Below are 23,375 nucleotides of genomic sequence, written 5' to 3'. Positions count from 1 at the left end.
TCAGAAGCAGAGAAGCAGTCATAAGTGAGTTTAAGGAACTAATGTTCCCAAGAACTCCAGGGCTCAAATGGATTGGGGTGTGGAGGGGAGTGGTTTCAGCATTCCCCCCAGCATTACTTTTCTGAGCTGAAATATCCTTGGGGGGGTGTTTTCCCAGTTTGGGGCTCCACATGCACGTACTGCAGAACATGGAGCCCCACAGAGGGACAAACTGGACTCCTCTAGAGATGTTTCAGCTTGGGAAAACAAAATAGAAGGAATGGCTGAACCCCTCCTTCCTCAGTGTCACATACCTGAGCCAATTTGGAACCCAGACCACTTAGGAATATTTGTTCTCTGAACTTGCGTTAGGACCGCTGACACAACATGTGTCACATATCTTGTTTGGCCCTAAGAGTCTAGCTTGATTACAAAAAGAATAGAAAGCTGTTCCAAAGCATAGGAACTGCTACAGTAAAAGCTCAAAAATGGGCAGTAGCAACAGTGTGAGTCAGATGGTGCCATCTTGGCAGATTTGGAAGCCCTAGCCTTAGACACTCTTGCAAGGGGGCAACCTATGGAATGCTAGACAGTGGGTCCTTACCGTCTTTTCCTCATGTGTCCCCAGAAATGCTATTCTCTGACTGTTTCCTGCTACTTCCTGAAAGAGAATTCTTCCTTCCTCTCATATGTCATGTGGTTAGCACAGTTGCCTTTCTTTCTCTTTCTGATTAACCAGTAATGTTAGCTCCTAAATAAACTACAATAATGCCTTGGAGAAATTGGAGTCTACTGCTCTCAACTACTACACTGCCCGGTCCTTGAAGATTGTTCCAAAGATTGTTTAAAAGCCTAAATGGTCTGGAATCAGAATTTTTAAAGCTGCCATACATATTGTTCCATCAGTTAAGATTTTCTGAAGATTCCCTTGCTGGTGTTCATATGTTCAAGCAGATGCGCACTCAAGCAACGCGTCCATGTGAAGGTAGTACTACTCCTTGAATGAAGACCACATTCACAAAACCAACACAGGAATCTAGTTGGATGAAACGCTTCCTCTCGCTCTGTGAATTTTACTAAAACAAGGTTGCCCAACAGAGAACAATGTCACGTTCCTTCACTAGAGTTCAATGTGTAGAAATAAACAGCTGAAGCTTTCTATGGCACGAAGGCTAATAAAACAACCTGATAAGGAAAATCGAGGTTGTTAAATGGACAGGAGTCCCATGGGGCAGAGTAGTAACCTGCAGTACTGTAGTGAAAAGCTCTACTCATGACTTGAAAGTCAGTTTCAGGTATATAATCAGCTCAAGGTTGACTCAGTCTTCCAACCTTGAGATGTTGGTAAAATAAGTACCTGAAGTTCAGTACACTCCTCCTATCTGGGATGGTCATCCTCTTCCACTGAGTACACAGCTTTGGGAGGGTTATACAGATGGAGCAGTGAGGGAGGCAGGGGATACCTGCCTAGCCAGCCAGCTCAGCCAAATCATAGAATCACTGAATCATAAAGTTGGAAGAGACCACAAGGGCCATCAAGTCCAACCCCCTGCAATACAGGAACACACAATCAAAGCATTCTCGACATATGTTCATCCAGCCTCTGTTTAAAAATCTCTAAAGAAGCTTTCTGAGGCAGTGAATTCCACTGTTGAACAGCCCCGATGGTCAGGAAGTTCTTCCTAATGTTTAGGTGGAATCTCTTTTCCTGCACCTTGAATCCATTACTCCATGTCTCTGAGGCAGCAGAAAACAAGCTTGCTCCCTCTTTGACATGGCATCCCTTCAAATATTTAAACATAGCTATCGTGTCCCCCTTAACCTTCGCTTCTCCAGACTAGACATCCCCAGCTCCCTAAGCTTCTCTTCATAGGGCATGGACCCAGACTTTTTACCATTTTTGTTGCCCTCCTCTGGACCCATTCCAGCTTGTCAATATTCTTCTTGAATTGCGGTCAAATCAATCCTGGAGGTCAGTAAGGTGACAAATGTCACAGCCAGATCATCCTCACATTTGTGCAGATTTCCTCAAAGACTACAAACACACATAAATCAGGCTTACATGAAGGTTCAATACTTCAGAACCATGATTCCTCCTATTTTTATTTATTAAAGCGGAGAGAGAGAGAACTGTGAGAAATATTTTTAAAGCACCAGAGCAAATCATGCCTACAGCTGGAGATCACCTACTATCACCTGAACAACATTTTAAGGCAGGAGCCTTGATTTGAATGTGGTTGTCTACAGAGGTTCTCATTTGGTCCAACAAACATGATGACAGAACAGGAGACATTAAAAATCCAGCTGTTCAGCAGCAGAATCTTCAGTTGCTGGTAGCTGCTCTGATGTTCTTCCTTATACTTCAAGATCTTAAAATGTCAGCACAGTGCGGATGCTGAAATATGAAATGATAAACATAACAGTTTGGTAAACCACATTCTAGACACTCAAGCAGGGCTACTAGCATTAACTTCCCACCACAGAATGCAACTTGCTCCTCTGGAAAGTTATAGGAACATATGCAGCAAAACCAGATTGTGTGCCATGATCCTTCTTCCCTCTGCAAGAAAATTGGTGTGTGTACACATGAAAACCAGATTCATCCATCTATATGAAAGAGAACTTGGGTTGCTTGCTCTGGGTTGGGAAATACCTGGTGATTTGGGGAGTTGACCCTGAAGAGTTTGGGAAGGTAAGCAACTTCAATGGGGCAAAATGCCATATAGTCCACCTTCCAAATCAGCCATTTGCTCCAGATGAACTGATCTCTCTTGCCTGGCAGTGCTGGACATCTATTAGAATGAAAATATGGATGTTGTGATCAGAGTGTTGTCTCAGAGCGTATCAGCGATGTGTGTCAGAGTGGTATGTGAACGGTAAAGGCTCGTCGTGTGGTCATATTAGGATTGAATTACTTTTTTGTGTGGGAGTTTTGTGGTAAACCAAATCCCTCTCAGCCAAGGTTTACAAACCAACATCAGCCTTTGATTTCTAGCTGTTGTTATGATTGGCGTGCTTGTTTCACATTCCAAGAGCACTGCTAGTATTTCACTAGGCCCCATCCTTACCTAATTGGTTCTTGAGCGGTGGTGGCAGGGAACATTATGAATTCATATAGCTATACATACTTCTCTTGGTCCCATGATAATGATCCCCATCTCTGGACTGTATGGAACTAATTTTGGCCTCGTATGTGAACACTAGCATCATCACATGCTGCTGCGTTTCATGTGATGGCATTGAATCATACCACTTGTGTACAGCCTGCACACAGTGTCTGATTGCAAGCTTATTGGTAACCCTACAAACTGTGCCAAACAGGAAACTTGGAATTATCATCAAGTTTAGCAAACAGAAGAAATTAGCATCACCTCTTTTTAGACCGGGGCAGTTCGAACCCTTAATTGCTTTTCTCAAAAGGATAAGTGTGCGTAATTAATGGATCCAGAACAAACGTCTTCCACATGAAATCAGAACATAGGGATAGAGCCTTTGCTCTTCCAGCAATCAAAGAGAGATCCATCAGAATATATTACTGAAACAAGAACAATCTGATATGTAATGAGTTTGATTTTCCTGAAGTTTTAAATTGGATTCTTCTAATCTAGTTTGGAATTCAAGGCAAGTCCATACAGTTACATGACCTTGGAACAATCAGTGCAACTCATAGCTTGTGAGATCTCTGAGACTGTGTTGATCAAATTCAGAGATGGCTTCACAAATGCATACTCTCTCCTCTTCCTTTCTCACCATTTTGATGTGAATTCAACCCATCCCATGGTGCTTTTCCTCAAGTTCTTGACTGTACTTCCAAACTATCCTGCTATGTGTTTAATGATAATATTTATTAAGCAGTTCACTGTTTTCAGTGTTATAACTTAGTTTATTATCCAAACATGCTGGCAGTCCTATTTACTGTGAAACTATGCAATTTTGTGTGTGCAAATAATACAGTTTCTGGCTGTAGTGGGTTTTCCAGGCTGCATGGACATGATCTGGTAGTTTTTCTCCTAATGTTTCACCTGCATCTATGGCTGGCATCTTCAGAGTAAGATGTATTTCCTACAGAGAGAAATACACCTTACTGTCACATTCCTCTGAGGTTGCCAGCCATAGATGCAGGTGAAATGTTATGAGCAAGAACTACTAGACCATGGTCGCACACTCTGGAAAACCCTGAACAGCCAGTTGACTCTGGTTGTGAAAGCCTTCAACAGTATAATACAGTTTTGCTGTTTACTACATACTTTGTTTTCTACTTTTATTTAGCATCATCACATGAGCAGTAGATAGCTGCTGAGTTTCATGTGATGGCATTGAATAATATTGCTTGTGTACAGCCTGCACACAGTGTCTCCATGTTAGCTACGCTCAGACAGCAAAAATTAAATGTGTGTGTGTTTGGCAGCATAGGGTGCAGCAGTTAAAACTGTTTCTCAAGTACTAGGGATGTTTTCAATTTATCTCATACTTACAGCCCAGTCCACAGGGTTTCAGCGGCCAGGGGTGCCACAGCTGCTGCACCACTTCCAGAGGGATTTCAGGCTAATGACGACATGGAGCAACCATTGGGACATGTGGGGGTGCATGCCATTGGGTCACGTGGGGGGAGTGCCAGGCACTGGCCGGGTCCCCATGCCGGGCCTCTCCCTCCTGCAACCCGGCCGGTGCCTAACGGCTCCCCCCGTACCAGGGCCCAGACCCAGCCAAGCAGTCGGGATGGCCCCTCCCCAGCTGGGAGGTCGCACTGGCACCCAAGGCCAGGGATCATGCCAGCTGCAGCACCCAGCACCAAGACTGCACCCCACCATGCAGCCAGGAGCCCCCATGCAAAGGAGGTGCTCTGGGCTCCTGTCTTCCTCGCTCCTGCCCTCCCTGCCTGAGCCACCGCCATAAGTAGGGTACATGGGGGCACTGGGGCTTTTGGGTGGGGCATTTGGCCAGGTGTTGCCCCTGGGCCTATTTTCCCCCGGTACACCCCTGCTTCCAGGCAACATGGGAAGGCATCAAAACTGGGGAAAAACCAACTGCCTAGAAAGCCCTTCATAGGGCTCAATAGGGTGTGTTAAACCACCCTTTAAGTCCAAGGCCCACGCCGGGGAATTCCCAGCTCAAAAACCCAGGCGAAAGCCAATTAAAATCAGCTCCACCCTAGGAATGCCCCTAGTGTACTGCCAACTGCACTGGTAGCCAGATTTAGGCCAGCACAGCTCTTCAGAGGGCAGGCATTTCCAGATTAGGCACTACTGAGCTATGCAACGCCCACCCATCTCCCAATTTGCCCTCACCAGCATAAGTGCCACTTATAATGGTGAGGTGGGCAAAAGCACCAGCTGATCTCCGCAGTAGCTCCATAAGCTCCCCCCACCCCCCGGAATTGGGCTGTTACACTTTTAAATGTGCCAAGTAGTACTGTTTTATATGCTAACCCAAGTTGCAAATGATGCATTTTATAATGTTCAATCATTACAAGAAGTTTAGGAAAGTATTGATAGGAAAGTAAATATTACATAGATATAATTCCCCCCCCCCCCCAAATGTCTCCTGCTGAAAAACATGAAAAAGAACACAGCTTTTTCTCCTGTGGCTTCCAAATTTCCATAAATTTTAAATCTCTTATCTTCAAACCTCACTGCTCTCTAAACCTTTCAGAGACTACATGATTAGTTTGGCATGTGCAGTAAGTTACAGTTGAGTGCGTAGAAACCATACAAATGCACAGACACAGAAAATAGATTAGATTTATTTGTAATTCTTCTCTTGATTTAATGCTGGTCTTTGTAATTCAGGATTAGATTTATTTGTAATTCTCCTCTTGATTTACTGCTGGTCTTTCTTACCTGTAAAGCTTGCCATGCACTGGAATCTACATGCCTAAAGAATTTTCTCTCCTGTATAAGTCCACACGCAAAGTGAGATCAGCAGTGGTGCACCTTTGCAAAACTGCACCCAGGTGCCAGGCCCACCCATGCCCAGCCCCCAGCAGAACTCCCCCTGCTCCCGCTGCACCCCTGTGCCAAACTCCCCCCCTCCCATGCACCTCCCCACAACAAATTCAACAATCCTTTCTTCAAGCTGAGCATGCCGAAGCTGGCAACACTCTGACAGTGGGGAGAAAGCCAGGGAGGGTGTGCTCTTTCCTCTGTGTGGGTTGTGCCAAGGCTAGCAACACATAGGGGTGGAGACAAAGCCAGGGAAGGTATGGTCCTTCCCTGGCCCTGGCCCTGGCCCTGCCTCATGGTCTTTCCAGCCTTGGCTATCACATTGTCGTAGACAGGTCCTCAGGAACCCAGGATAGTCCACACACAAGTCTTAGCAGGTTCAGACGTTCAATGTGCACAGAAAAAGGAATCCAGACAAGACAACAGAAATAGTAACCTGCAAACTAAAACACAACGAGGGGGTGGCCAAAATGCACCCCCCCCCACGTAACCCTGGCAAATGGCACCTGGGCCATCTGTCCCGTCTTCCTACCCTAGATCCATTGTTGGAGATAAGCTCCACAGGACTTCCGGTGGTTGTTGAATTTTGTGAGTGCCGGCCCAGCCCTCTCTGTTTTGAAAGAGTTAATTTGCTGCTTGTTTGTTTGCATTTAACAAGATCAATTGAATTACTTTGTAACAAATGGGGGTCACCTTTCAGGTCCTTTCCAGAATGTGGGTGTCTTTATGTGTAACTAGTAAAATGCTTGTTGGCACTTTATGAATGTTTGACCATTGAATATCTATGCAGATGTGCCTTGTGTCACGTACACAGAAAGGGTGAGCTTTGGATGAACTGCTCTTTGTTCCCCTCAATCACAGACTGTCTCTTTTAACTTTTTCAGGTTTAGTCAAGATGCAGTTAAAATGCAGTTTAGTTAGAAAAGTTGTTTATATTATTTTCCATATCCATATGTAGCCTTCATAAAGCCAGCGTGGTGTAGTGGTTAAGAGCAGGTGGGTTGTAATCTGGAGAACTGGGTTTGATTCCCTACTTCTCCACCTGAGTGGCAGAGGCTTATCTGGTGAACCAGATGTGTGTCCGCACTCCTACATTCCTGTTGGATGAACTTGGGCTAGTCACAATTCTCTTGGAACTCTCTCAGTCCCACCTACCTCACAAGGTGTCTGTTGTAGGGAGAGGAAGGGAAAGGAGTTTGTAAGCCACCTTGAGTCTCCTTACAGGAGAGAAAGGTGGGGTATAAATCCAAACTACTCCTCCTCATCATCATATTTAGTATTATTTAGTAAAATATATTTTTATAAAATCTCACTCACAGTGTGCTGGCTCTGTTTGCTTTCATTGCATTACTCTGTTAACATGAATCATGATTATGAATATTAATATCTAACCCAACAGTTGTGCCCTCTGCTTTCAAGGTGTGAAACTGCATGTCGAGGGAACTGGGTGTCAGAGGAGGTTGGGAGCTAGATTTTGCAGCTGGATTCTAAAGGAGCTGGGAACCGCTTTTATCAGAGGGGTCCATCTAACTTCTTTGATTTGCTGCTTTTTATTGGGCAGATTGGCTTACACTGTTACACTGTTAGATTACTTCTGTTAGATTTGCTGTTAGATTACTTCTATTTTGGTGTCTTCACATTCAGCTTTACATATCCTCACGGTATTTCTCTTGGATGCCTAGAAATCGTAGCCAGATTTCAAAACAAACTTCAATCTCAAAGCTATTTATGTATCTATCTAATTCAGGGGCAGTTGAATTAATGTTCCTTGTTTCTACCTCTAAGCTGATCAGCGGAACTAACAAAAATGACAGTGGCCACAACCCAGATGTACACATGGGGATCTGAAGTGCTTGATTGCTGGTAGCCCCCTTTCACATAAATGGACGAGCCTGAATTGCATTCTTACACTCATTCTCTTGGATAGGAAGAGTAGGCTCATCTGCTAGAATGAAGGGGGAAACTTTTGCAGATGGAGAAATTTTGTGCACGTGTCTAGATCAGGATCACTGTTTATAAAGCAATTTAAACTAGATACAAAATAGATTTAAAAAATAATTCACTTTCAATACATTTTTAGCGAAACAGGAAAAATCCACTTGCATATGACTACTAAAGTACATTTGAAAGTGCTCTGAAAGTGCATTATTCAACGTGTGTGAAAGTAGCCAAAGTCTTATCTTTCTATTCAGTATAATATGTACTTCTCTGGAATAAAAGCAGAAACAAACAATTATAGTCAATGTCCAAAAAAGTGAGATTTATTTATTTTTTTGGAAACAAACCAAGATCATCATGAAGAAATATTTTACAAGCACAAGAAGGCATGTTTGTATTAAAGACAAGACTTTGGCCATCGCCTAGACAAAAACTTTTGAACTATATGATTTTTTTTTTACTCTGCAGTCACATAGCATGTTTTAGCTTCACAACAAATTCCAAAGAGATAGTGGCATTATGCAGTGGCATCACACACAAAAAAAGAATCTTGTTACTTTTCAGACTAATACATTCACAGTGGCACAAACTTTCAAGGACCAGAGCCTACTTGATCAGATCCATGAATATCTATTTCGCAGATATATGGCAAACATGTGAGCAGAGAGAAAAATCGTAAACAGAAAGGCCATGAAATGCAAGACTGGAACACTTTCATATAAAACTCCAATGTATACAAGATATGCACATACTTTCTTTAGCTTTGCTAATCTAATCCATTGCAGGTTAGCAAAGCTAATATAATTAAATTTCCTAATAAATTCCACAGTTTCATCCTAGTATTCAGCATTCATTTGGCCCATCAAGCAAACATGGGCGTTAGAGCAGAAGAAACCAAAAGCCTGGCACATATGGTTCAGTAGAAAAGCTTTGGAGAATGATCTTCAGCTACCATCAGTCCAATCTTATTCAGGTTCTTAAAATGTCAAAACAGTGCGGATGCTGAAACAAAATGACAGATACATGAATTTGGTAAGCCCTACTCCACATTCCAAGAGAACTGCTAGCCCTTCACTATGTCCCACGTTTACTCAATTTGTTCTTGGGCAGTGGAGACAGGAAAAAGTATGAACTTATGCTGTGATTAGTATTTCTTCAGACCATATGATGGTCCTCACGTGATCAGCCCCTGGACTATTTCTTCTTCTTGCTTTCAAGGCACAGCTGACTTATGGTGACCCCATAGGGTTTCCAAGGCAACAGATGTTTAGAGGTAGTTTGCCATTGCCTGCCTTGGCTTCACAACCCTGGTAGTCCTTGGAGGTCTCCCATCCAAATACTAGCCAGGGACAACCGTGTTTAGCTTCTGAGATATCACTAGATCAGGCTAGCCTGGGGCTATCCAATAAGGAGCCCTGAACTTCTACAGGGAAACAGTCTGTGGAAACTACCAGTTCCTAGCAGTAACTCTACCAACCACACAGGAAACTGAGAATTATTTACAAGCATAGTTGCAAAAAGAAAAAAAAAGAGATTTACCTCTTTCCAGACCGGAGAAGTTCAAATCCTTCATTAATTTTCTCGAAAGGTAAAGTGTGGGTAATTAATGGATCCAAAACAAATTTCTTCCCAATGAAATCAGAAACCAATTTAGGGACAGAATCCTTGCTCTTCCAGCCTGAAAACCACCAAAGAAAGAGAGATTACTCAGAATATATTATTAAAACAAGAACAAGAACAATACGTTATTAAGGAGTTTGATATTCCTGAAGATCTAAATTAGATCTTTACAAGTCACCTTGGGAATTAATGATGCTATCCTAGTCTCTGTGGCCCATAAGACCTGAAAGAACCATGCTTATGTCTGTCATAGGCTTTCCCATCTCAATTTCAGAGATATCTGTGATGGAAAGATATTCACAAAACTAGAGAAGGCTAAGGCAAGTACATAGTTACCTGTTTCTCTCTGGATACAACCCAGCAACTCACTTCTCATCCAGGCTCACATTTCTGAGCTTTTTTTTCACATTCAGTGATGGCCTTATGAATACATACTTTCTCCTTTCCCTTCCTTGCCTATGATGTGAATTCTTCCTATCCTTTATTCTGTTTTCTCTAACGGTTTACATTATGTCCGCATTGGTGCTAACCACATTTAATGCTAATTATGTTCCCATCTTAACCAGAATTTGATGCTAGAGTCTCATATTGATTTGCAAACCATGGAAGCAAGTAAATTTGATTACTGTTTACATGGTGAGCACCAGTGCATATATCATAATCATGGTTCAGGGAGGACAGTAAGAATTTGCAGTGGGCAGTGGAGGGGAAAGAGGAAGACATATGCATTACCAAGGCTGATTTTCAGGGATCTAATGTTATAATTGCATTAGATTTATAGAATTATAATTTATAGAATTATAATACAAGGTACAATTTACACCTGAGTTCGGTAGGCACAGTCCAGATATTCCTGCTCTAGTATTTGGAACAGTTCATGATAGTGGATCTCTATCACTCACAGTAGTTTCCTATATTGGAGCTATATTATTCAGCTAGAGAATTTCTGTATGGACAGTTACAGTTTATAAAAATACACACATAAAAACCACCCATAAAACTGTGTTGTAATATCTTGGTATAGGTCTGTGGTGTAGCCCCATGTGGAATACTGAGTAAAATTCTTGTTTTCATATCTCAGAAAGGATAATTTCGAGCTGGAAGAAGGCAGAGAATAGCACCTATACTGGTCAAGCAATTGAAGGATCTAAGGCTCTATAGTTCAATAAAAGAAGCATGAGGGAGGTTTATAAAATAATATGTGTAGGAGAGAAAACAGAAAAGAGGGGCTTTCCACCCTCCCAATTCCATAATAGTAGAACTTGCAGATACCCAATGAAGAGAATGAGTGGTCAATGAGTGGTCGATTCAGGATGGGCAAAAGAAAGTCTTTTTCCACTGCAGAAATAATTACACTATCACAGGATGCTTTAATGACCATCAGTTTAGCTGGTTTTGCAAGGACACCTATAATTATAGCTATGATGGTTTACATCAGTGGTTCTCAACCTTCCTAATGCTGCGACTCTTTAATACAGTTCCTCATGTTGTGGTTACCCCCAATCCTAACATTTATCCATTTTACAGATGGCGAACACTGATGCAGAGAGTCTTAGGCGACCCCTGTGAAAGGGTCGTTCGACCCCCAAAGGGGTCCCGACCCCCCAGGTTGAGAACCGCTGGTTTACATGAAACCTCCAAGTTCAGAGGAAGTAACCCTCAGATTGCCAGCACCAGAGGGCAGTAATAGGAAGGAACAAATATGCAAGCATCTGGTAGCTCTTTTTAAAAATAATTCCCTGTATCATTCCTTCTCAGGACACACAAGTACTAAAAATATTTTGACCATTACATTGCAAGCAATTGATTATGCATTTTGTCAAGTTCATGACTGTCTGTACCTCCAAACACAGATCCTTTCCAGGTACGGCCAGTGAAAAGAAGCATTGGGTCAAAGGCGATCTCAGATGCTGAAGGAGGCACACCCACAATTACACTGGTTCCATAGTTCTGGTGGCAGGAAGCCAAGGCAGCAGTCTGGGGAAAAACAAGGACATAATTTTGATTTAATTGCAGCATTTAAACATGAATGTTGAGAAAGTTCTGAAAGCAATTTGCTAACTCAGCCTGGACATAAACTAAAATGGCTATTATCTAGAAGTTTTCACTGAATTTCGCCTTCTCCTGTCTTCCTAATACATGGCATTCCTTGTAGGTCTAACTGGGCAATTGGTAACATAACTCTTGGCAGTGACTATTGTGGATGCTCTTGAAGCATCTTCTGTTTTTAGGCCTTGATCTTTATGCCCTGTTAACCACTGGGTGAGACAGGATTCTGGATTAGATGGACCACTGATTCTTCTTATGTTCATAAGCATGTCACGAAGTACCAAGTCTGGTTAATTTAATGGTACTCCTGATTAAAGTAACTTTCGCCTTCTGGTAGAGCATATTCGCTACCCAAAGGACCACAACTAACAGATAAGTATAACACTTTCTGAAATCACCTACCATGGTATCTGTGCGTCCAATCACTTCGAACGAATAATCTACACCTTCACCATCAGTCAAATCAAACAATACTTCATTGATGGGCTTCTTGTAATCCAGAGGGTTGACACAATCAGTGGCTCCCAGTTCTTTAGCTTTGGGAAATTTACTTTTGTTGATGTCAACGCCAAAAATCCGGGAAGCTCCTACAGACTTGCATCCCATGACAGCTGAGAGACCAACTCCTCCCAAGCCGAAGACAGCACAGGTAGTTCCACGTTCCACCTAAAAACCCACAAGATCAACTTACATTGTGTGGTTCAGTGCTCCCAGTATGATTTTAAAAGCCCCTTTCCAATATGTACGAGAAGAGATGCTGTAGTCAAAATATGTTTTATTGCTGGCAGTAGGATTTTAAATGGACATATCTTCCTTGTTAACTATTTTCATCATAATGGCCACAGGTGCTTAAAAACAAGCATAACCAAGAGAGATGCTGAATTTCACAAGGGGCTTAAGACATTTAGGTTATTTTTGTAGAACTCCAATTAATGAGCAAGTTTGTGAAGCCTCATTCTGGGAATTATTATTTTGAACTCATAAAGGGACAATATACTTTATATTTATTTGGGTCTTGAACACCAAACATTTTTCCAGTTACACTTGAGGAAAACTGGTTGGCTGCTGCTAAAGGTTGGGCTAGGTATTACAGCACCTTCCATACTAGAAAGTAGAGCACCTGGTACTTCTCAGGTTAGAAAAAATACGGTAAAAATTATAAAGACTTATAAAATTATAGTTTGTGGTGAACATGGATATATTTTTCTTTTCTATAGCTTGGGATCTCATGATGAAACTGATTCAGGGCAGCAACAGAAAGTACATATTCACAGAATTAATTTATTAAATTTGTTGGCATAGATGGCTTAGGCCTTTTCCACACACGCAGAATAATGCACTTTCAATCCACTTTCACCATTGTTTGCAAGTGAATTTTGCTATTCCGCCCAGTAAAATCCAGCTGCAAAGTGCATTGAAAGTGCATTAAAGTGCATTATTCTGCATGTGCAGAAGGGGCCTTAGAGAGCTATAAAATTACTAAAAAAAGAACCTTTTTAAATTGTTAGTAGTATTTTTGAGGATGTGTGCTTCCAACTCTTGGGAGGCAACAGGGGAGGGCTGATTCCTTCTGGTGTACCACTTTTGGGTTTGGGGAACATCACGTTAGCCACTGTGAAAAAGGCAATGGTGGGCTAGTTTCACCTAATCCAATAGGACTTTTCTTGTGCTCTTATCAGAACTGTTATACAAATACACATCATATTGTAAGATAGTGGGGTTTTTTTTAGGCATGGTGTTATCAAGTTTTTAAAATAAGTTATTTTTAGTGCTATGGCACAATAATTTTATATTGTCTTTGATTAATGTTTTGCACTTCGTTGTCACTTATTAGTTTAAACATGTAGATAATATATATATCTCTCTTTACAAGGACATATCAAATGGTGATATTGTTGCAACATGTTCCTAGAACTCACCTTGGCTGTCTGAACAGCCGCTCCATAACCAGTGGAAAATCCGCAACCAATCAGACACACTTTTTCCAAAGGAGCAGAAGCATCTATTTTGACCACTGAAGTCTCATGGACAACTGTGTATTCCGTGAAGGTGCTGGTACTAATGAAATGGTGAAGGTTCTTCCCTTTGCAAGTGAACCTGCTGGTGCCATCAGGCATTAAACCAGAACCTTCACTAAGACTTTGGGGGGAAAAGAGATGGAAATAATTAGACGTTTAAAAGGAGGATGTTGCACAAGCTACCAAGGTATAATAGAATGCATGACTTGAATGAGAAAGATCTGAGTTCAAATTTTTACTAGGGTATCAGTAAAGCTGGAAGGGCATCAACCAACCCTATTGCTGCCTTGTTTGCCCATGGCATCATTATCTGCCCAGGAGGCACCCTTGGCAGTAGGTTCTTCCACCCTCCCACTCTTTGTCAGGAGGACCATGGACAGTGGCTTCCCACTTTGGGGCAGTGCTGGGGGGGGGGGGTGACGTGGGGGGCAGTCATCATCGTGCAGGGGAGTAAGGAAGGGGACAACTCCCTTATGCCTTGCTACAGTATGGGAAGTAGGGTGAGTGACAGCTTCCTGCCTTCTTACAATGTAAAGGAGAAGGAAGGTGGGTGATGACTTCTCTTCAGCTTGAGAGAGGGTGGTGAAGTTACGTTTACATATCCATGAAGTTACGTTTGCATATACACTAGTCATTTACTACAAACGACAGTTGAGGGTATAAAAAATCCAGTACATAAATACCCAGATACAGAAAAAACTAGTTAGATTTAATTTTAATTCTGGTCCATTTCCGTTTGATTTATGGTTGCCTGCCTCACCTCATAAAATGATTCTAAAGATCAAAGTAGATGAGACATAGACCACAGATTGGTCAAAATCTTTTACAAGTAAATTCCAGAATATATACCCCAGTTTGTGTATGGGCTGAGGAGAAACAGGCAGTCTAACCTTCCAAGTGGTTTCTGCTGTCAAACTGTGCTCTAGAGGTTGTTCCTGACCATAGAATGGAAAATACAAACTCCTTCTTTTAATTTGAGGCCTAAAGCACTGAACTGAGAGGCGAGGGAATATTAGTTTTGATTGACAAAATCACACACCCCTCAAGATGGCTTCTATGGCTTGTATTATCATATTTGAAATATTCCCTCTATCCAACCATGGATATTTCACTGTCTCCTGATACACCATAGGATACAGCGCTAATTAACAAAAAACAATGACACTCACTCATTTTGAGAACAAAGGTTGCCTTTGGTACTCCGGCAAGAACTGCAGTTTCCACACTGTGGGACAAACAGAGGAATAACATGGTCTCCTAGGAACGAAAAGAAATTGACCGAGAATTACAACTTTTACAATTACAGATAATCTACAGATGGAATGTATGGGTCCAGCAACTGGAACAGTTTAGTCATAATTTAAAGGAAAAATTCTCTAACTAGCATTAAAGAATAGGAGACAGCCAACAAAGAAAAGGTAAAACAGTAACAGTAGTTTCTTGTGCAAGCACTGGGTCATTACTGACACATGGGGTGATGTCACATCATGACACTGACACATGGGGTGATGTCGGCATTCACAAGGCCAGGGGTCGGCAACCTTTGCCACGCAAAGAGCCATTTGGACCCGTTTTCCACAGCCTCGAAGATCTACCGAGCCAGAGAGGTGGCTCAGCATGGAGCCAGCTCCAGTTTGGCCCCTCCACTCACCTTTCCTTCCAGCACTGGGAGGCGGAGGCACTGGGCAGGGAAACCCCCTCTGTCCGACGGAGCAGGCAGTCGCCTGCTCCATGGGGCAGAGGGGTGGCAGCGGCTGTGGCTCTGGTTCGGCCCCTCCACTCACCTTTCCTTCCAGCGCTTCTCTGGAGGACTGGAGGGACACGCCCACGCTACCCTCCGACCTCCAGACCACGCGGAGCCATAGCATAAGGCTGAAAGAGCCGCATGCGGCTCCGGAGCCACGGGTTGCAGACCCCTGCACTAGGCAGACTATGTTTACATGATAGTTTACCATTGCCTTCCCCAGTTGTCTATACTTTACCCACTCATTTTACCGACCTCAGAAGGATGGAAAGCTGAGTCAACCTTGAGCCTGCAACCTGAAACCAACTTTCATTGGGATCAAACTCAGGTCATGACTAGAGCTTTAACTGCTGTACTACAGCTTACTACTTTGCCCATTGAAGAATGAAATTAAATTTGCAGCCCTCCCCTCCCAACAAAGCCTATGAGTGTTGCTAAAAGATACGTGAGTGTTACTGAGGCATAAGGTTTGCATAGGATAAAACATACATTTTCACATGTAAAATATGTTTTGGAAAAAAAATATTTGGTCTTCACAGCATTGGAAACAGCGTTTGCTGTGGCAGCATATAGGGTACCACACAAAAAACGTTCCACCCTCGTATCTGCAGGATTAAATGAGCATTAAAATACAAACCGTCTTACAACCATCTGTGATCATACCTGGTTTCACACAAGTTACTCCCTCTCCCACACTTTCCACAACTCCAGCTGCTTCATGGCCCAAAACCATTGGGAGAGGCATAGCAAATGCACCACTGAGCACATGGTCATCAGAGCGACAGATCCCTGTGGCCACAATCTGTGTAGAGTTGAGAAGGAAGAAACATTGTCAATATTTTTTTTTGCTTATTTCCTATAACAAGTCATGAGTTGAAATCCAACATCTAAAACGAAATGGTGAATTCAGTGGTGGGATCCAAAAATTTAGTAACAGGTTCCCATGGTGGTGGGATTCAAACTGTGGCGTAGCACCAACGGGGCTGGGCTGGGCACGACGGGGGCGTGGCCGGCCATTCCAGGGGCGGGGCATTACTGGGCGGGGCTGTGGCAAGGACGCAGCTGCTGCGCCGGTCCTTGGGTGGGAAACGAATGCACGCAGGCGCAGGCTGCCACACACGCCGGTGCACCCCCTGCTAGACTGCTCCAAGTTCTGCGCGCTACTGCTGAGAGGAGGGGCGTAACTAAGGAAAAAATCACGTGGCAAAATCACCAAATAGTAACCCCTTCTGGGCACACACAAATAATTAGTAACCTACTCTCGGGAACCTGTGAGAACCTGCTGGATCCCACCTCTGGGTGAATTTCTATAAATGCATGTGCGCCACCACCATAGCATGAAGTCTTGGTTCACCTTGACTGAGAAACCACCATTCGGTATCATGGCGCAAGCCCTACTTTCGCAAGTCCTTGCCCCTTTTCCCATTTCCCTTGGATGCTTAGAATTTTAATTACGATGCAACCCTATGCAAACTTATTTAAATCTATTGGATTTAGATTGAAGTAACTCTTCATTGTTAGTGACTGAACTCAAGCCATAATTTGCTATGGCGGATTCCGCATGGGCCAAAAACAGCGGTGTGAAAACAGTGTAAAATGGTTTAAACCGGTGTAAAAGAGTTTACACCGTTTTCACACCACTGTTTTTGGCCCATGCGGAATCCGCCTATGATATCTGAAACATCAAACTGGGATTCACTACCCCAGAAAACCAGAACTGTGAATTTGTTTGGAATGGAAAAGGCAAACCACCGTTAATATGGAATCTGTGGAACTTGACTGTCCACTCAATTTGATATGTTTCACATTTTTTCTCTGTAACATATTTAAACTTTACAATACAACTGCAAGAATTTATCCTACATTTGTGTAGCATGAACTTCAAGATCATTTACCTTAATGCGGACTTCGTGAGCCTTTGGAGGAGCTACTTCAATTTGCTCAATGACCATGGGTTTTTTAACCTCCCAAGCAACAGCTGCTTTGCATTTAATGACCTGTAAAAACAACACAGGTCACATTTGTACGTGTGTCCCACTGTGACCTGCTTAAAATTTTTATTCGTTAAGTAAGCAGAACCCTCCACTTAAACCTGAAACCATCATCCTTAACAGCAGTAAATGCTTTTTGGAAGCCTAGATCAGTTTCTGACTGCCCCTGAACATCTCCCTTCCCTGAGACATGTTAAAATATACCTTTATGTTCCTAGCTGTCACTGAACACAATCACTCTACAAGCATAGAAAGAGAAGACAGAGGAATTCTCACAACCCATTAGCCATTCTTATCCACCTTTGCAGTAGAATGTTTACCACAAGATAGAGGCAAAGTTCATGCCCTAATTTCAGGAAAGAAAAATTAAACGTCCCATTTTCAGACTTTCCTATTAACCAGGGTGTGCTGGTCAAAATGACTTCAAATTTCAATTGTTACAGAAGTTGCCACTGGCCCTTTCCACACACGCAAAATAATGCGTTTTCAAACCACTTTCACAACTGTTTGCAAGTGGATTTTGCCATTCTGCACAGCTTCAAAGAGCATTGAAAACAGTTTGAAAGTGCATTATTCTGCATGTGCGGAATGAGCCACTGAATCATTGTAGGATAAAGTTGGGGATGAGAACATAAAAGCACAGTTAGGAGAGGGGAGCTGACACCCACCACGATTTGTACGTCTGTTCCCATCTGCCTTTTTTAAAAGCTGCTTTCTCTCCAAGTTGTACTTCAAAGGACTTCAAAGGGAATATCTATACAATATAAATCTGTCAGCCCTGAACTTCTAGAGACCTGGCACAATTCTGGTGGAGTCATGCTGTTTTCTGTCTAGGTTGAGCCTATCTTGGACACACAAGTCAATATTTTATTTCATCAGAAATGTGTGGCTGAGAGAACACATCATGGCACCAGGTCCTTACTGGTTTTGCTGTTTTCTCGAGCACAGTGTGACTAGCCCCCGAAGTTTCCACGTCTCCCTCTCTGCACAGTAGCATTCTGTGAGGGACTATGCTCATGGTAAAGCTAAGATATTGATAACATTTACAGATCTTACAAAGTCAAAAGTCTTTAGCTGGTACTAAGAAAATAAGAATTCGCAGCACTGGCAGTCAGCATGATAAACTATTTTAGGCAGCGAGTTGCTGAATATATGTTACAAAGATCATTTGTCTGGCAATTTTATTTGGTTGTGAAAATACAGAATAACCCAGTAAAATGAGAGGGAAAATGTGTGTGGCTCAGAAGGAAGTAATCCCCATCCCCCCACCAATGCTTCCTTTTGGTTTCACCTCTGATTTCCCTCTCTCCTCCTTCCTTTCCTTTCCTTTCCTCTCCTCTCCTTTTGATTAATCATATGTTCCTGGTGGCCCTCATAACTGTGTTTGTACATGGTATTTTAGATCACTGTAGCAACTCAATATGCTGGCTAAAGTAAAAGGACTGGATCTCACCAACCTTTCTCCTCAATGGCCATTTCTGCGCGGTCAAAATATCCTGGGGTGAGCCCAGAAAATATCCCTGTGCAGCCAGGAATTCCTCATGGTTCCCGAAGCTGCACAGGGTCTGCCCCGGTGTTGCCCCACTATTTTTCCTTTGCCCACGACTTTAAAAATCGTCAGTTTGGCAGTTTTTTAAAAAGATTCCGGGGTGACCCCACTGCCATGCAAACACCACAGGAGTAGATCCGGTATATTTTTCCTGTTCCCTCTTGCCTTTGGAGCTGGCAATGCATGGATCATGCAGGGGAAAGCGGGAAGTGGAGGGGGTGGAGGGGAAGCTGTTTCCTCTTGCCTTTGGAGCCGGTGTTGCTTGGATTGTGCAGGGAAAATTGGGGGGGAGCCATTTCCCTCTGTCTTTTGTCAATGGGGTAAATATAAAAGACCAGGGCCATGCGGAACAAACTGGAGTATTACCTCCCAGTCCTGCCTCAGCTCTTGGAAAGAAGTGGGGAGCCGTGCAGAGGGCAAAACCGGGATAAAGTAGCCCCAGTATATATGATCCCAGGTCTACCCCGGTGTAGTTGGGCTGTGTGGAAATGGCCAATGTCTTCTGATCCCCCTCTTCAATTTATTTATTTAATTTTTTATTATTTAATTATTTAATTTTATTTATTTGTTTAATTTAAACCCTGCTATTGCCACTATGGGGACTCAGAATGGTTTACATCATAAATTTTAAAATAGGCAATAATATACATAATAAATCCAATAAACTCTAAAACCTGCACATAACCATAACCCGTTCCTGACAGCTCACATTCCGTGTGGCTTTTGTCCATCTAGATCCCATGAACCCCAGCAAAGTATTTAAGGGTATTTAGGGTGGTAAAAAAGGGCCCATCTTCCCTCCTTCACCTAACAGCTACATGGAATGCAACCCCTTTGAAAACCAAGGAAAGGATGATCTCAAGGTTGAGAGGACAATTTGGTCACGTTCCTTGGACAGTTTCTGATTCCAATAGTCAAAGAAATCAGCAAGGTTGGGAGGTAAGTCCTCCTTTGCCCAACCATCAGGTTTCTTGCTTGATGACTCCTCTGCATCAAATGGAATCTAGTTAGATACATACATACGTCTCTAAGGTTGGGCCATTTAATGATTCCACAACTCATATAGAGCATTTGCAGGGATGACAGAGCATCCACACAACAGTTTTCCCTGAACGTTCCTTGATTCAGATCCTGCGCCCATCTGCTTCCCCCGACATGCACATGCTGATAGAGCCTAATCAATTTTTGACAAATTGCTATAATAATAAACAACAAGGATATGTCAACTGTCAGTTTTAAGGGATAGCAATATGTCTAAATTTAATAGACGTATCCATAGAGTTTAGAATCAGCCATTTTTGGGGAGGGAAAACCAAAAGACTCCTTCAGCAGTTCAGGAAGGGGGGGAAGGGTAGCTACAGAGTCATGAGTCAAGTAAGCTATGAGGGAAACCACAGCCTTTTTTTTTTTTAGCAATGTCTGAATGTGCAGGCGCAACTAATATTTTTGTGGTATTTTAATCTCTCCTCTAATTTTTATTTTAAACCGTTCAGATTTTCCTGCAAATCAGGGATTTCCTAGCCCTGATTGACCCTATTGTGTGGATTTTTATGCACATGGGGGCCATCATGGGTGTTAAAATATAATTTACAAAGCTGTAAATACATATTAAACTCTATTACAGCTTCCAAACACGTCTGAAGGAAATTGCTATGTTAATTAACAGACAGCCAATAAAAAGTGATAAAACTTGCAGCTTCTTTAAGTCCCAGTAGAATATCTGGGATCCTCATTCTGGCAGCCATCTAGTCCATTATTAGCTACCTGAAGTTTTGGTGAGTGAAGTAACAGAACTTGTTTTTCTAAAAACCTGAAGCTAAGAATATCATTGCCAGTGATATTAAGAGTTGCTTTTAATCTGATAGTGGGATATGGCATTTTTAAAAATGTGTCAGCATCAGAGAACAGAAAATATACATTTTCAAATTATATGGACATTCTAAGAAGAATGGGTTACAGGTGGGAAATTACACATAGTAAAAAAAGTGTGCCATTAGAAAAAGATGAGTCAATATCTGATCCAGAATAAGGCTCATTCTGCACATGCAGAATAATGTAGTTTCAAACTGCTTTCAGTGCTCTTTGAAGCTGTGCGGAATAGCAAAATCCACTTGCAAACAGTTGTGAAAGTGGTTTGAAAACGCATTATTTTGCGTGTGCGGAAGGGGCCCAAAGCTTCTTTGGCTAACATGCAGAAAAGCTAAGCTTGGCAGAACATTTCTGTAACAGAAGCAATCATCCTTGTTGCTGAATATATGTTACAAATGTTTTTTTCTGGCAAGACTGGACCTTGGTGAAATAGTATTTCTTAGTGTTGAAACTGAGCTTATTGTATTCGGTCCTGATTTTGGAAATCAAGAGCCAAAGAAAATGTTAACCGCAGCATGATGATTATGTGCAAATGTTTTCTTGTGGTTAAAAGGTCAGCTTGTCTTAGGAAACAGGAACATTGGAAAATAATGGAAAGCACTGGAAAATAATCATTATTTTTTATAGCTGGCAATACCATACTTTTAACTCTCCAAAGGCAGCTATATCACAACTAGAATATTATATTATTATCTTAATTTCATACGATCAAACTGAAATTTTTGCAAGATTAACTCTCATCTTTCTAGTTTTTCAAACACATTGTGTTAATTTAGCCTGCTTTCACAAGGAGATGCATACACATGGAGTTTAATGCATACAGAGATTTCCCTCCATCCCACGAGAGGACTTTTTGAGCCTTTTTCAAAAGGCACATTACTGCAGTGCAATAAAGTTATAATGATCCGTTGCCACAATTTGCTAGTTTCCTGTGTTCATTTTTTTTAAAGTGAATAGGGCGGAATAGAAATGGAATTAAAGTTAAGTAAAGAATTATAAGAAGGGCATTTCCCCTTACAACTCTGCAATAAAAAGTTTAGTTACCTTATTCTTTCAGTGAAAACTAAGAAGTAGTAGATTGTGGCAACAGACCATTATAATGTCATTGCATTATCAAGCACTGCTGATTGTTTTTTAAAAGCTCTCTTTTAGAACATGATACTCTGCTGAGCTCTGGGGGAAAGGTGAATGTAGTAGCATCTGCACAAAACGTTCATTTTCCCAACCAAAGGGCATTTGGAGATACTTGGACTGCAGTCTTTCAAAAACACACCAAGCAAAATTTGGGAAAGATCATAGCAAAGCTCTACAAAATGTAGACATTGAGTGAATGCAGGATGACATCATTAACAGGTGAGGCAAAACATTAATTTTTTATCAAAACACTGTATGTTTTGTGTTAGTGCATTTACACAGCTGCATGGAAAACAAAACGGGATCAAAAACTGTTGAGTTTACTCCATTCTCTATATGATCATTCAGAACAATAGGTATATTGTACATAACATATTTTCATTAAAATGTAAATTGTAGGCGTAATTTAGCTGATCAGTGTTGTTGATTCCAGTGAGAAAGTGTTAGAGTTTACCTTCCTAGCAAAAATCAGTGGGACAATGTCCTATCTTTTACCATGCAATATGCTTTTGAAAGCATTATTACTTGAGCTTGAGGACTCCTCTGTATCAAATGAGTTTTTAACATTCAATATTAAACACTCCCTCAGTGTTATGTTGGGATGCTATACGTCCCCTGTTACAAACTTGCGCCATCTTTCTGGTTTGTGCTATATAGCAGCAAATGCTGTTTCTCCAGTGAATGGGTTTTGTACTTTATAAGTCTTTTTGAGAAATTCTGGCTCTTCTGGAGTTTGATATCAGTCAGAGTGCTTATTCAGAGTTATATTTTTATTGCATCAATGGATAAAATAATTTTTGTTTGTTTGGATGTATATCCCCCCTTTCTCTCCTGCAGGAGACTCAAAGGGGCTCACAACCTCCTTTCCCTTCCCCCCTCACAACAAACACCCTGTGAGGTGGGTGGGGCTGAGAGAGCTCCGAGAAGCTGTGACTAGCCCAAGGTCACCCAGCTGGCGTCTGTAGGAGTGTACAGGCTAAACTGAATTCCCCAGATAAGCCTCCACAGCTCAGGCGGCAGAGCAGAATATCAAACCCGGTTCTTCCAGATTAGATACACGAGCTCTTAACCTCTTACACCACTGCTGCTGTGCAACAAACGTGTGCACAGCAGAGATGTAAACAGAACTTGCTTTATGATGTCTGTGTTTGATAAAGAATGCACTATTAATTTTATCCTATGAACACCAGTAAAGAACCAGCTGGAAAGTGTTTACTTACTTTGCCTGCGGTGCTCATGGTGCTTCTGATTCTTGACTGCTGTTTCTTGCTTTAGGAATTCAGGAGCCTGAACGATCTCCTTGTCCTTTAGTGGTCTTACACAGACTGCTGACTGCTTCCCCTGCCAGTCGCAACTGCATGAGCAGAGCTTGAAGCTTTATAAGCAAACTCAGGTGTCCCACCCCTAAACCCAGAAAGGAAGAATACTAAACCCCTCCTCTATTGAATGTTGCAGTTTAATAGGAGTGTCATTTCTTACTATGTTCCTACTATGTTCACACACAAGAATTTTTGCTTATGGGTAATTATAGGTGATCCCTTG

General features: G+C 42.1%; 2 protein-coding genes across 2 annotated transcripts in view; one reads left to right on the top strand and one right to left on the bottom strand.

Annotated features, from left to right (window-relative positions):
• Window positions 1-8,160: 8,160 nt before the first annotated feature.
• Window positions 8,161-23,181, bottom strand: LOC125439881 (alcohol dehydrogenase 1A). The gene is made up of 9 exons (XM_048509201.1): window positions 23,054-23,181; window positions 17,186-17,287; window positions 15,954-16,092; window positions 14,716-14,803; window positions 13,448-13,667; window positions 11,931-12,194; window positions 11,321-11,456; window positions 9,399-9,537; window positions 8,161-8,861 (listed from the first exon to the last, which is right to left on the bottom strand). Exons 1-9 carry the CDS (start codon window positions 23,069-23,071, stop codon window positions 8,837-8,839), a joined length of 1,131 nt encoding a protein of 376 aa, XP_048365158.1. The 5' UTR covers window positions 23,072-23,181; the 3' UTR covers window positions 8,161-8,836.
• The window catches only part of LG10H4orf17 (linkage group 10 C4orf17 homolog), a 32,898-nt gene continuing 31,453 nt past the window's right edge, over window positions 21,931-23,375 (top strand). Inside the window, exon 1 of the mRNA XM_048509204.1 lies at window positions 21,931-22,052. The gene's annotated coding sequence lies outside the window, so the exon portion shown is untranslated. The remainder of the gene's footprint in view (window positions 22,053-23,375) is intronic.

Source organism: Sphaerodactylus townsendi, linkage group LG10, assembly GCF_021028975.2.
Source record: "Sphaerodactylus townsendi isolate TG3544 linkage group LG10, MPM_Stown_v2.3, whole genome shotgun sequence".
NCBI lineage: Eukaryota > Metazoa > Chordata > Lepidosauria > Squamata > Sphaerodactylidae > Sphaerodactylus > Sphaerodactylus townsendi.
The sequence above is the reverse complement of the archived record's forward strand: the minus strand, read 5'-3'. Positions and strand labels throughout refer to the sequence as shown.